Source organism: Pseudophryne corroboree, chromosome 5 (genome assembly GCF_028390025.1).
Source record: "Pseudophryne corroboree isolate aPseCor3 chromosome 5, aPseCor3.hap2, whole genome shotgun sequence".
NCBI lineage: Eukaryota > Metazoa > Chordata > Amphibia > Anura > Myobatrachidae > Pseudophryne > Pseudophryne corroboree.
The window spans coordinates 591,358,630-591,374,375 of NC_086448.1; the positions used below are offsets into that span (position 1 = coordinate 591,358,630).

Sequence of the window (15,746 nt, forward strand, 5' to 3'; positions counted from 1 at the left end):
TAAGGGTTAGGGCGTCCCCAGTCACAGTGTATGGTTTGGGGACTGGAAAGGAGCAGGATGTACCTTGTTCTCAGGATGCCAGCTGGTCAGTTAGCACTCATAGCCAACCCTGGGGCAATCTCTTCAGCAAAGTCCTTCAGCCCTATAGCTGTTCAATGTCTGTCCATGATGATGGGCCTATTTATGTATTGCCGTGGCTACGTATGTAATGTGGTGCTATTTGTGTAATGAAGTGCTATACTTGTAATAATGTGGTGGCTATGTGTGTAATCAGGGGTGGATTGGCCACTGGGACAGATTCTGCTGCGCTGGTACCCTGTGTCTGTGTTTCACTACTTATGTGTGCTCCCTCCCTGTACTGTGCTGTATGTAGTGCAGGCATGTCCAAACTGCGGCCCTCCAGCTGTTGTGAAACTACATATCCCAGCATGCCCTGACACAGTTTTGCTGTCAGAGAATGCTAAAGCTGTGTCAGGGCATGCTGGGATGTGTAGTTTCTCAACAGCTGGAGGGCCACAGTTTGGACATGCCTGATGTAGTGTGTGCTCCCCCTCCCAGTACTTTGAAACATATAAGGTTAAAAAAAGGGGTTTGTAGAATGAAAACTCAATAAAATCAGAAGTAGATTAAAGGCATAACATCAGTGTCAGTAGACACTGAAAGTATGCATATCAGTCCTTGTATATTCAGACATACGGATGTACATCAGGAAGGGCATTGTAGCAGCATATGCAGTTGCAGGTAAACATTAGCATAACGTAAAGCAAAGGAGGCCCCAACTGTGTCTATCTCCGAATCAGGACCTCTGAGGAGTGATCCCGCCCTCTTAACAGGCACCTCCCCCTCAACAGACCCCACCCCCATTAAGGCTGCTTCCATAAATTTCCCGGGCTGGTGTTCGATCCCAATCCGCCCCTGCGCGGAAAAGCAAATCTTTAGTAATCCCAGAAAAATCAGATAATATCCTACGGTGCTAATTCAATTAGTTGCAAGTTAGCTGAAAACAACCTAACACTGGTTAAGAACCTGAAACCACAAATTTTTGCTAATAAATTAGAAATCTGTGTTACGTTAATGTGATTCTCAATGGGAGTTTACTCTGATCTAAGTTCACTGCTCCAGACTAAATAAAAAGTAGGGAAAAATCCTTATGTTATGGCAAAAATTTCAGAGGACAGTGCAGTGCCTCTGTCAATAGAAAGTAATCTGTCTATAGATACTGTTAACACATTCCTTTTTTTAACTGCTTTAAAAAGCTAAATTAATCTATTCATAGTACAAATTATAAAGTATTTAAACTAGGTCAACAATCCAGGGGGTAAATTTACTAAGAAAGGAGTTCTATTTAAGATGGGATGTTGCCCATAGTAACCACTCAGAATCTACTTCTCATTTATCTAGCACCTTCTAGAAGATAATACATGGAATTATCTTGACTAGTTGCTATGGGCAACATCCCATCTTAAATGGAACTCCATCTTAGTAAATTTACCCCCAGGATTTAAGTTTATCAATGCTTGGCCACAGGTGACTTACTTAGTGCCTTAGTCAATTTGATTTAACCATATGTGCTAAACCATGGATATACTGAAAACATGGATTGTTGGGGTGCTTTGAGGGTCGTGTTTGAGAACGTCTGAACTAGGGGTAAACATAGAAATGCTATTGTTATTGCTCAAAAATGAATTTGCTTGTACAACTTGTATAAATGTTACACATGGTGTATGAATGTTACAGGATAACTGTCATAATTCAGGAGCGACAGATGTTAGGTAAGGATAAATATTTTGCTGGAAGATATTAGTCTATCAACCACTAATATGAGTATAGAGCAGATTAGTATTGCTGTAATGTGTTGATCATCAACCTCTGACAATCCAGCTGCTGTTAAGCTATAAATCCCAGTTTATTCACTTCAAAAATGCATTAAGATTATAGCACTATTATTATTACCCTTTATTAAACATGTACAGTGCTGTACATTGATGTGACTGCTATGCAAATAAATTGCATACAATTGCATGTAACTAGAGGTAAAGATGGTCTTGGCAAATGAGCTTATAATTGTGTGATGTGTGAGAAACCATACGTAATAACATTTGTAGCTGTTGGTGGTCAGTGTGTGTGGCTACTGTAAAGCTGGCCATACACTAGTGCGATTTGGACTCTTTTCATCCGATTCAGATGCATCGGGCCGAGAAATCGGTTGAAAACTGGACAAATCGCAGGTGTTTGACATCTGATCCGATCCGATGCGCTGTCCGCGAGTCGAAGGTTGGACGTGCACCACATAGGATAAATCAGAAACACAGCCATTAGGTGCACATCACGGCTAGTTTTTTTAGCACGTGCGATACATCGCATACAATTTCTCGCATGTCTTCACTTGAGTGGCATTTCTCTGGAAGCTTCCACCCACCCACACAGTGGCAGCAACATGTGATATATCGTATGCGATAAATCGCATGTAATAATGGCACATCAAGTACCAAATCAGATGGAAGTACTCCCGGGGAGCTGCCGGGAGAGTTCAAGGGAAATCATATATCCTACTTGTGCCTCAGACAAGTCACAGTAATGTATAGGAGGCTCAAGGCAGAAGCAATATCATCCACATACATTAAGGCAGCTATTACATTGCTACATGTCCTGACAATCTGCTATTTAGGTACAATTGCTGAGGGAAAGAAATCCCTATTCGTAAACGTTAGATACATGAACTAGCACTATTAATCAATTAATTAAAACACTTGGTAAATATTTAGAAGGACATTCATCTTTGTGGCAGGTACTCTTTGAAAAGGATGTGTACATGTATTTATGTGCGTATCTCTCTATATACAAATATATATGCAGAAAAGAACAACACTCTGGAAACCGTGCGAGTGCATAAACTACTTCTGTTCATCTAGTGCAAGAAACAGCAACGTTTCGAGTGTTCCTTACCACTTATCAAGCAAAATTTTGCTGTTTCTTGCACCAAATAAACTGTAGTAGTTTATTTGGTCCAAGAAACAGAATAAAAGCGGCTGTTTCTAGAGGATTCCATTACTAGCAGTGCATGGTAATGCAAAGAATTCACTATGGGTGGAAAGGAGCTTTCAAAAGGGATCTGGGATAAAGTTGTGGAAAGGCACTAATTAGGAGAAGGCTACAAATAGATTTTAATGGATTTTACTCTCCCTTTGAGTTCCATTCAAAGCAGTGGAAAGCATATGGCATCACCTGCACTATGCCTAGATTAGGCCATGCCTCCAAACTGTATAACAGAGCATGGAGGATTTTAAGCATGTAACCTACCAAGAGTCCAGTGGCAACTTAGGACTTATTGCTGAGATTGGTTGGCCTGTGCACAGTGTCGGACTGGGGCATGTAGGGCCCACCGGGGGAATGCAGTGGTAGGGACCCATGTTGAGGGGTGTGGCCAGTATGCAGAGGGGGTGTGGCCTGCCACATCATTGGTTTGACTAACCATTAGAGAGTGCAACATCTGGGCCCCTTCATAAATATATACACCAAATTCAGCTGCTGCATGCACCATAGTCAAGTATAAGGTAACATGTATGATGTATAATTCAAGTGCACAGTCTGGAACCTGATCCTTAGAGCAGGAGGTGGGCCCCCCAGGCAGGGGGCCCACCGGTGGTTTCCCCTGTACCCCTGTGGGCCAGTCCAAGCCTGCCTGTGCATGTGACAACTATCTTGTAAGCCTTACAGAAAGCTAGCCTGTATGGCAGGTGGAAAAGAAAGAAGTCACTTCTGAAAAAGTGCCACACTCAGTCTTGTTTGCACTTTGCAAAAATACACTTGAAAAATTCTGATGCTACGTGGCAAAAGAAAGTATGGGCAGAGGAGACCAAGATATAACTTTTTGGACTGAACGGCAAGCGCTATGTTTGGCAAAAATCAATCACAGCACACCACTCAAAACACATCATGCCTACTTTATGGTGGTGGCATCATTATGTTGTGGGTTGTTTCTTTTCAGTAGGGACTGGAAATTGGTCAGATGCTGCCAAGTATACCAAACTTCATGAGGAAAACCTGTGGTGCTCCGCTAGACAGCTGACGATGGACATAATAGTTTACATTACAGCACTAAAACACCCCTAAACATATCGTCAAGAAAACAACACAGTGGCTTAAGGATAGGAAGGTGAATGTCCTTGGACGGCCAAGTCAGAGCCCTTCGCTAAATCCTATAGAAAATCTGTAAATGGACTTGAAGAGAGCAGTCCATCGCCGCACAGCCCTGAATTTGATTGAACTTGAACAATTCTGCAAGAAAAGATGAGAAATGCTACACAATCTAGTATACTGCTGTACCATAAATAGAAACCTGTAGATATTATTATTATTATTATTATTATTATAAAAATAATAATAAGTCCAAAGACCTGGATCTTCAGCTGTTAAGCTGTGTGTGTAGTATGATAATGATATGATAGTAGGATAAAAAAAAGGGGCAGGCTAGATGGGCCAAGTGGTTCTTATCTGCCGTCAAATTCTATGGTTCTATGTTTATATATGTATGTGTGTGTGTGTATGTATATATATATATATATATATATATATATATATATATATATATATATGCACACACAAACATACAGTATAAATTAGCCATTCTACATTTCCATATCGAACACTGTTTCCTGGCTAGTTTTTTTCTTTGTATTTTCCATCCTTTCTTTAGATTTGCACAGCAACTGAGTAAAATTTTCTTTTTCTATCCAATTGGCACACAGTATGTTATGGTATCTACAACCAGTAACAGAGTAATTATAGGGAACAATTCAGTTCATAGGGATGTGTGCTTAGTGCCTCCATACAGGTCAGATGAAGCCACTCTGTGACCAGGACTGTCACTTATTTCCCTGGGCATGAGCCAGTAGATGGGAATAGTCCATCAGTATTAAAGCAGGTCATTCTTGTAAGATGTATCTGTCCTCTCCAATCCAGCTAAGAAGCAATGGAGTGAGAAACTGGCACAGAGGTGCCTGCACTGCTTTGTGCCCGATTACAAGGGTCTAGATGTGAAGTTGCAGATTAGACTCTCAGAACAAGCAGAGCACATAATCAGATGTGTGACATGGGGGGCAATTTAGGGTTGATCGTAGATTAGCTAAATTTAGCACATCTACGATTATTTACTCTGACATGCGGGGGGATGCCCAGCATGGGGCTAGACCAGGGGCGGACAGACTTTTGGAGTCTGTGATCTACTGTGAAAGCTAAAAAGCTTTTGTGATCTACCTAGGAGGAATAATAGCGCGCGGCTTCGCGCAAAAAGGGGCGTGGCATAACAAAAAGTGGGCGTGGTATAACTAAAAAAAGGGACGTAGCCTTGCTGCGCAGAGTGTAATGACTGCCTCACACGAAATAACACATTGGCCCCCACAGGTAAAAACCTCAAACACATGCCCCCACAGTGCCAGATACACATGCCCCCACAGTGCCATGTGCCCACAGTGCCAGATATGTCCCCACAGTGCCAGATACAGATATGCCCCCACAGTGCCATGTGCCCACAGTGCCAGATATGCCCCCACAGTGCCAGATACACATGCCCCCACAGTGCCATGTGCTCACAGTGCCAGATATGCCCCCACAGTGCCAGATACAGATATGCCCCCACAGTGCCATGTGCCCACAGTGCCAGATATGCCCCCACAGTGCCAGATTACAGATATGCCCCCACAGTGCCAGATATGCCCCCACAGTGCCATGTGCCCGCAGAGCCAGATATGCCCCCAGTGCCATATATGACCCCACAGTGCCAGATATGCCCCCACAGTGCCAGATTACAGATATGCCCCCACAGCGCCAGATTACAGATATGCCCCCACAGTGCCATGTGCCCGCAGTGCCACATATGCCCCCACAGTGCCAGATATGCCCCCACAGGGCCAGATATGCCCCCACAGTGCCAGATACAGATATGCCCCCACAGCGCCAGATTACAGATATGCCCCCACAGTGCCAGATATGCCCCCACAGTGCCATTTGCCCGCAGTGCCAGATATGCCCCCACAGTGCCACATATGACCCCACAGTGCCAGATATGCCCCCACAGTGCCAGATTACAGATATGCCCCCACAGCGCCAGATTACAGATATGCCCCCACAGTGCCATGTGCCCACAGTGCCAGATATGCCCCCACAGTGCCAGATATGCCCCCACAGTGCCAGATATGCCCCCACAGTGCCATGTGCCCAGTGCCAGATATGCCCTCAGTGCCATGTGCCCACAGTGCCAGATATGCCCCCACAGTGCCAGATATGCCCCACAGTGCCATGTGCCCGCAGAGCCAGATATGCCCCCAGTGCCACATATGACCCCACAGTGACAGATATGCCCCCACAGTGCCAGATATGCCCCCACAGTGCCATGTGCCCAGTGCCAGATATGCCCAGTGCCAGATATGCCCTCACAGTGCCATGTGCCCACAGTGCCAGATATGCCCCCACTGAGCTATGTGCCCCCACAGTGCCAGATATGCCCCCATAGAAGAGCTCACCGTGCTGTGTGTGGAGAGCGCAGCGCGCGCTTCTCCTGTCTGCCGCTCTGCCTCCTCAGTCTGATCTCCGGCGGTGACGGCAGCGTGTATGGCTCAAATCAGGTGCCGGTCCGCGAGCTCTCATTGGCTAACGAACCTGATTTGAGCTATACACTCGGCCGTCACTGCCGCAGACCAGACTGAGGAGGCAGAGCGGCAGGCAGGAGAGGCGCGGCTTCAGGTGGCTGGGCGGCGGATCGCGATCGACTGGTCGCATGTCCGCGATCGACTGTTTGGCCACCCCTGGGCTAGACCATCCCACATGTCAGCCCCCCCCTCTTCCCCCGCACAAGTACAAAAGCATTGCACAGCGGCGATGCTTTTGTACTTGACAAGCAGCTCCCTGCCTGCTCAGCTCTCAAACATGCTCTCAAGCAAGTGCAGAATGGATAAATGCTGCATGATCAGAGCTTAGCTCCGATGAGGCAGCATTTAGCCGTTCTACAAATGTGCGAGATGATAGTGATTGAGCTGGGGACAGGCGCCAACAGTAACTAATCCGGCAGTGGTGGGCCGCATTCCATTGTTTTAAAAAAAGTAAACTTGGAGCGCAAAAGTATGCGTTGTGGGCCGCATGCGACCCACGACTTTCACATGTCTGCTCTACATCATAATTGTGTATGGGGCACTTCCATTTGTGACAGACACAACAAATGATTCACTGCAAGAATAATGATGATTATTTTTTTAATTAATAAAATATCAGAAGTTCTGCAAACTATGCTAGTTATAAACTATAATCATTCAGTTAACTGTTAAAGTAACAGGGAAGTTTAATTCTGTAATTATCAGAATTATACAGGTACAAATAGTATGTGACAGACACGACACTGAACGGGAACACAAATTCAGGATGAGTATAACTTCCTTCCAAATCTTCCAAAATATGAAACCTACATTTCCATGACTTAACACTGAGAATGATACAGTTGTTGGCTTGGTTGGTTAAAGAAGATAAAAACTTTCAAGTATTTGTAAATATTTTATTAAACATTATTCCTGTGACAGACACGACATGTTCCAAAATACTTGCAAAAAAACATTTAAATCTGTCAATTAAACTACATCATTATCAGAGCTAACATCTTGAAAATACAGTTTAAGCCTATTATCAAATTGTGGCTCTGGTAAGATTCTTATAATCTGGTGTGTATCAATATTTCTTTAACGTCCTAGTGGATGCTGGGACTCCGTCAGGACCATGGGGATTAGCGGGCTCCGCAGGAGACAGGGCACATCTAAATAAAGCTTTTAGGATCACATGGTGCGCACTGGCTCCTCCCCCTATGACCCTCCTCCAAGCCTCAGTTAGGTTTTAGTGCCCGTCCGAGAAGGGTGCAATCTAGGTGGCTCTCCTAAAGAGCTGCTTAGAAAAAGTTTTTTTAGGTTTAAATCTCAGTGAATCCTGCTGGCAACAGGATCACTGCATCGAGGGACTTAGGGGAGAGATTTCCAACTCACCTGCGTGCAGGATGGATTAGAGTCTTAGGCTACTGGACACTTAGCTCCAGAGGGAGTCGGAACACAGGTCCTCCTGGGGTTCGTCCCGGAGCCGCGCCGCCGATCCCCCTTACAGACGCTGAAGACGGAGGTCCGGAAAGCAGGCGGCAGAAGACTCCTCAGTCTTCATGAAGGTAGCGCACAGCACTGCAGCTGTGCGCCATTGTTGCTACACGTCTCACTGATTCAGTCACGGAGGGTGCAGGGCGCTGCTGGGGGCGCCCTGGGCAGCAATATTAAATACCTTTAGTGGCAAAATAAATACATCACATATAGCCATTAAGGCTATATGTATGTATTTAACCCAGGCCAGTTTTCTTAAAACCCGGGAGAAAAGCCCGCCGAAAAAGGGGCGGAGCTTATTCTCCTCAGCACTCAGCGCCATTTTCCTGCTCAGCTCCGCTGGTGAGGAAGGCTCCCAGGACTCTCCCCTGCACTGCACTACAGAAACAGGGTAACAAAGAGAAGGGGGGCATAATTTGGCGATATTGATATATTAAAAGCGCTTATATCAAAAACAACACCTTCTAGGGTTGTTTATATACATTTATAGCGTTTTTGGTGTGTGCTGGCAAACTCTCCCTCTGTCTCCCCAAAGGGCTAAGAGGGTCCTGTCTTCGATTAGAGCATTCCCTGTGTGGCTGCTGTGTGTCGGTACGTGTGTGTCGACATGTATGAGGACGATGTTGGTGTGGAGGCAGAGCAATTGCCGGTAATGGTGATGTCACCCCCTAGGGAGTCGACACCGGAATGGATGGCTTTAGTTATGGAATTACGTGATAATGTTAGCACATTACAAAAGTCAGTTGACGAAATGAGACGGCCGGAAAACCAGTTAGTACCGGCTCAGGCGTCTCAGACACCGTCAGGGGCTGTAAAACGTCCCTTACCTCAGTCAGTCGACACGGGTACCGACACAGATGAATCTAGTGTCGACGGTGAAGAAACAAACGTATTTTCCAATAGGGCCACACGTTATATGATCACGGCAATGAAGGAGGCTTTGCAGATCTCTGATACTGCTGGTACCTCAAAAAGGGGTATTATGTGGGGGGTGAAAAAACTACCTGTAGCTTTTCCAGAATCAGAGGAATTGAATGACGTGTGTGACGAAGCGTGGGTTAACCCAGATAGAAAACTGCTAATTTCCAAGAAGTTATTGGCATTATACCCTTTCCCACCAGAGGTTAGGGCGCGCTGGGAAACACCCCCTAGGGTGGATAAGGCGCTCACACGTTTATCAAAGCAAGTGGCGTTGCCGTCTCCTGATACGGCCGCCCTCAAGGATCCAGCAGATAGGAGGCTGGAAACTACACTGAAGAGTATATACACACATACTGGTGTTATACTGCGACCGGCAGTAGCCTCAGCCTGGATGTGCAGTGCTGGGGTAGTGTGGTTGGATTCTCTGACTGAAAATATTGATACCCTGGATAGGGACAGTATTTTATTGACTCTAGAGCAATTAAAGGATGCTTTTCTTTATATGCGAGATGCTCAGAGGGATATTTGTACTCTAGCATCAAGAGTAAGCGCGATGTCCATATCTGCCAGAAGAAGTTTATGGACGCGACAGTGGTCAGGTGATGCGGATTCCAAAAGGCATATGGAAGTATTGCCATATAAAGGAGAGGAATTATTTGGGGTCGGTCTTTCGGACCTGGTGGCCACGGCAACTGCCGGCAAATCCACTTTTTTACCTCAGACCCCCTCCCAACAGAAAAAGACACCGTCTTTTCAGCCGCAGTCCTTTCGCTCCTATAAAAACAAGCGACCAAAAGGACAGTCTTATCTGCCGCGAGGCAGAGGAAAGGGTAAGAGAGGGCAGCAAGCAGCCCCTGCCCAGGACCAGAAGCCCGCCCCGGGTTCTACAAAGCCATCAGCATGACGCTGGGGCTTTACAAGCGGACTCAGGAGCGGTGGGGGGTCGACTCAAGATTTTCAGCAATCAGTGGGCTCGCTCACAAGTGGACCCATGGATCCTGCAGATAATATCTCAGGGTTACATGTTGGAGTTCGAAAGGTCTCCCCCTCGCCGGTTCCTAAAGTCTGCTTTACCAACGTCTCCCTCAGAAAGGACGTCTGTTTTGGAAGCCATTCACAAGCTGTATTCTCAGCAGGTGATAGTCAAGGTACCCCTCCTACAACAGGGAAAGGGGTATTATTCCACACTATTTGTGGTACCGAAGCCGGACGGTTCGGTAAGACCTATTCTAAACCTGAAATCCTTGAACCTGTACATACAGAAATTCAAGTTCAAGATGGAGTCACTCAGAGCAGTGATAGCGAATCTGGAAGAAGGGGACTTCATGGTGTCCCTGGACATAAAAGATGCTTATCTGCATGTCCCAATTTACCCCTCACACCAAGGGTATCTCAGGTTCGTGATACAAGACTGTCATTATCAGTTTCAAACGCTGCCGTTTGGTTTGTCCACGGCCCCTCGGGTCTTTACCAAGGTAATGACCGAAATGATGGTTCTTCTACGAAGAAAAGGCGTATTAATTATCCCTTACTTGGACGATCTCCTGATAAGGGCAAAGTCCAGAGAACAGCTGGAAGTCGGTGTAGCACTAACCCAGGTAGTGCTTCAGCAACACGGGTGGATTCTGAATCTTCCAAAATCTCAATTGACCCCGACAACTCGTCTGCTGTTCCTGGGAATGATTCTGGACACGGTTCAGAAAAAGGTGTTTCTCCCGGAGGAGAAAGCAAGGGAGTTATCCGAACTTGTCAGGAACCTCCTAAAACCAGGAACTGTGTCAGTACATCAATGCACAAGAGTCCTGGGAAAGATGGTGGCTTCTTACGAAGCGATTCCATTCGGCAGATTCCATGCACGGACATTTCAGTGGGATCTGCTGGACAAATGGTCCGGATCGCATCTGCACATGCATCAGCGGATAACACTGTCACCAAGAACAAGGTTGTCTCTCCTGTGGTGGTTGCAGAGTGCCCATCTGTTAGAGGGCCGCAGATTCGGCATACAGGACTGGGTCCTGGTGACTACGGATGCCAGCCTACGAGGCTGGGGAGCAGTCACACAGGGAAAAAACTTCCAGGGCGTGTGGTCAAACCTGGAGACGTCCCTTCACATAAATATACTGGAGCTAAGAGCGATCTACAATGCTCTAAGCCTGGCAAAATCGCTGCTTCAGGGTCAGCCGGTGTTGATCCAGTCGGACAACATCACGGCAGTCGCCCACGTAAACCGACAAGGCGGCACGAGAAGCAGAAGAGCAATGACAGAAGCTGCAAGGATTCTGCGCTGGGCGGAGAATCATGTCATAGCACTGTCAGCAGTGTTCATCCCGGGAGTGGACAACTGGGAAGCAGACTTCCTCAGCAGACACGACCTTCACCCGGGAGAGTGGGGACTTCATCCAGAAGTCTTCCACATGATTGTGAACCGTTGGGAAAGACCAAAGGTGGACATGATGGCGTCTCGCCTCAACAAAAAATTGGACAGATATTGCGCCAGGTCAAGAGACCCTCAGGCAATAGCTGTGGACGCTCTGGTAACACCGTGGGTGTACCAGTCAGTGTATGTGTTCCCTCCTCTGCCTCTCATACCAAAGGTACTGAGAATTATACGGAAAAGAGGAGTAAGAACAATACTGGTGGCTCCGGACTGGCCAAGAAGAACTTGGTATCCGGAACTTCAAGAGATGCTCACGGAGGATCCATGGCCTCTACCTCTAAGAAGGGATCTGCTTCAGCAGGGACCTTGTATGTTCCAAGACTTACCGCGTCTGCGTTTGACGGCATGGCGGTTGAACGCCGGATTCTAAAAGAAAAGGGCATTCCAGAGGAAGTTATTCCTACCTTGAGTAAGGCTAGAAAGGAAGTGACTGTACAACATTATCACCGCATTTGGCGAAAATATGTTGCGTGGTGTGAGGCCAAGAAGGCTCCAACGGAAGAATTTCAATTGGGTCGATTCTTACATTTCCTGCAAGCAGGATTGTCTATGGGCCTAAAATTGGGGTCCATTAAAGTTCAAATTTCGGCCTTATCAATCTTCTTCCAGAAGGAATTGGCATCAGTGCCTGAAGTACAAACTTTTGTCAAAGGTGTACTACATATACAACCCCCAATAGTGCCTCCAGTGGCACCGTGGGATTTGAACGTAGTTTTGAATTTTCTCAAATCTCATTGGTTTGAGCCTCTAAAATCGGTAGATTTAAAATACCTTACATGGAAGGTAACCATGCTATTGGCCCTGGCTTCAGCCAGGAGAGTTTCAGAGTTGGCGGCTTTATCATACAAAAGCCCATATCTGATTTTCCATTCGGACAGGGCAGAACTGCGGACACGTCCTCATTTTCTCCCTAAGCTGGTTTCAGCTTTTCACTTGAACCAGCCTATTGTGGTGCCTGCGGCTACTAGCGACTTGGAGGACTCCAAGTTACTGGACGTTGTCAGAGCATTAAAAATATATATTTCAAGGACAGCTGGAGTCAGAAAATCTGACTCGTTGTTTATATTGTATGCACCCAACAAGATGGGTGCTCCTGCGTCTAAACAGACGATTGCACGTTGGATCTGTAGCACAATCCAACTTGCACATTCTGTGGCAGGCCTGCCACAGCCTAAATCTGTAAAGGCCCACTCCACAAGGAAAGTGGGCTCATCTTGGGCGGCTGCCCGAGGGGTCTCGGCATTACAACTTTGCCGAGCAGCTACGTGGTCAGGGGAGAACACGTTTGTAAAATTTTACAAATTTGATACTCTGGCTAAGGAGGACCTGGAGTTCTCTCATTCGGTGCTGCAGAGTCATCCGCACTCTCCCGCCCGTTTGGGAGCTTTGGTATAATCCCCATGGTCCTGACGGAGTCCCAGCATCCACTAGGACGTTAGAGAAAATAAGAATTTACTTACCGATAATTCTATTTCTCATAGTCCGTAGTGGATGCTGGGCGCCCATCCCAAGTGCGGATTGTCTGCAATACTTGTACATAGTTATTGTTACAAAGATCGGGTTATTACTATTGTTGTGAGCCATCTTTTCAGAGGCTACTTCGTTTTTTGTTATCATACTGTTAACTGGGTTCAGATCACAAGTTGTACGGTGTGATTGGTGTGGCTGGTATGAGTCTTACCCGGGATTCAAGATCCTTCCTTATTGTGTACGCTCGTCCGGGCACAGTACCTAACTGAGGCTTGGAGGAGGGTCATAGGGGGAGGAGCCAGTGCGCACCATGTGATCCTAAAAGCTTTATTTAGATGTGCCCTGTCTCCTGCGGAGCCCGCTAATCCCCATGGTCCTGACGGAGTCCCAGCATCCACTACGGACTATGAGAAATAGAATTATCGGTAAGTAAATTCTTATTTTGCCTCGTCATCAACTGTAGGCCAAAAAACAGTTGTCAAATAAGGCACAAAATCTCCACAGCTTTCCACAGACTGCCATCTTGAATAAACAATGCTGCCAACTTATGATTTTTGAAAAACAGGTTCATCTTTGGTTTTACAAAATATTAACTTCAGAGAATATAAATTTTCACTACAAGATTAATTGTGGCCACTTTCAGGAAAAGATGTTCTGGTTGACATAATCATGGAATTACCCTATGGTATCTATATAAAGTACCGAGCCTACGGGTTCTGGGTTCCTGTCTACTTTGTGTATTAGGCCTCTTATCATTTGGGTATAATAAACAACTATACTCTGTGTATGATGTGTTGCGTATGGTATGTTGTTCTTCATAAATTTCTCACCAAAGTGCTAGAATATAGATTTATTAACACTCTTGTTTTGTTATATGTTATTAATACCCCTTTCACACTTACCAGAGCCGGGTCGCACTCGGGAATGTGTACACGGGTGCTTCCGAGGTGCGACCCGGCTTGAGACCCCTTCAGACATGTTGCCCAGCCCGGCATATTGCCGGGTTGGTGACATCATCGCTGACGCTACCAGAGGCTGTGCTTGGAGATAATCATTTCCAAGTACCGCCTCCTCCTATGCAGAGAACGGGTGCCGGGTCGCCTTGACCCGGCATACCTGTTCACACTGCACCGCATCCCGGGACGATCCCTGATTCAACCCTGGTCGAGACCTGGGATGAAATGCCAGGACGCTCGTCCCGGGATATTGATCGTGTACCCTTTCACACTGAGCAATTTCCCGGGTTGATGCGCGTTCATGTGCAATAACCCGGGAAATTTTTGTCAGTCTGAAAGGGGTATAAGTGACACATGTTTCCAGTGTACTGTATGATTTATGCTTTGTGTTTATGCGTGTATCCTTATATAACTGTGTCAAATATATGATGTATGCCAATACTGTATGTCTTATAACACATTCATTTTTGTAACTGTTGCAGGCATTGCTTCAGAATTTGGGGTCCGTGGTTTTCCGACTATAAAATTGTGAGTCCTGCATTGACTTTACACTGTTACAGAAAAACATGTAGATACGTTTTGAGAACATTTTGAAAAGGTATTTCTGTGTTTTATATATCTACATACACATAATAATTTATATGGCCTGACATAATGTATTATAGGATTTTCTTTGCAGAGTTCTGGGTTTATATTAGAAAATAAAATATGGATTCCTCTTTTATATAAAGGCTAAAAGGAGAGATGGCCTACAACTACAGAGGTCCCAGAACAAAGGAGGACATCGTTGAATTTTCTAACAGAGTTGCTGGGTAAGTAGGTATGCAGCACATTTTATAAATGACCAGGTGACAGTGATATGGAGTTGTTATCAGCATATAAACACATGTGATTATTATATTTATGTTTAACCTTCTGTTAATGATGTATAAATGGTGAGTTCTGATGTCATAACTTCATTTGTGAAAACTTGTGTAATGCATTCCACAGTCTAAATTATTATCTGAGATCACCTTGGATTTAGGTCACTGGATGCAGTGAAGTTCCCGACGGACGGAATCCCAGCGGTCGAAAAACTGACGCTGGGATTCCGAAGGACACCACAAGCATGGTGTCTAGATACCGACACTGCTCGGGATACCGGCGTCAAAATATCGACAACCGGAATCCCAACCGTCCTTCCAGCGAGATGTGCTGGCGTCCTGCCGGACGCGGTGGGGGGTTTAGGTTTCGGCTTTTAGAAGGGGAGGGTAGGGTTAGGCACAAAGGGGGATTAGGGTTAGGGTTCAGGGACCGGAAGGTTAGGGTTAGGTGTAGAGGAGGGAGGGTTAGGTTTCGGCACTTAGAAGGGGAGGTTAGGGTTAGGCACAAAGCGCGGAGGGTTAGGTTTAGGCACCCACAAGGTAGTGTTAGGGTAGAGAGCTGGGGAGGGTTAGGGTACTTTACAGGGGCTTATCGGGATTCTGATGGTCGGGATGCCGCTGTCTGTATTCTGACCGCTGGCATCCCGTCCATTGGGAAATCATACTGAACCCAATGTCACTTGTATTAGCACTCAGTTTTTTCTATATTCACATTTATGTGACTTCTTATACAGGTTGAGTATCCCTTATTCAAAATGCTTGGGACCAGAAGAATTTTGGATATCGGATTTTTCCGTATTTTGGAATAAATGCATACCATAATGAGATATCATGGTGATGGGACCTAAGTCTAATCACAGAATGCATTTATGTTACATATACACCTTATACACACAGCCTGAAGGTCATTTTAGCCAATATTTTTTATAACTTTGTGCATTAAACAAAGTGTGTGTACATTCACACAATTCATTTA

At 45.8% G+C, this 15,746-nt stretch overlaps 1 protein-coding gene across 1 annotated transcript in view; it reads left to right on the top strand.

Annotated features, from left to right (window-relative positions):
* TMX3 (thioredoxin related transmembrane protein 3) overlaps window positions 1-15,746 on the top strand; it is a 206,074-nt gene that overhangs the window by 118,705 nt on the left and 71,623 nt on the right. The window contains exons 5-6 of the mRNA XM_063923394.1: window positions 14,390-14,435; window positions 14,639-14,719. Coding sequence (XP_063779464.1) covers window positions 14,390-14,435; window positions 14,639-14,719 — 127 coding nt within the window. The remainder of the gene's footprint in view (window positions 1-14,389; window positions 14,436-14,638; window positions 14,720-15,746) is intronic.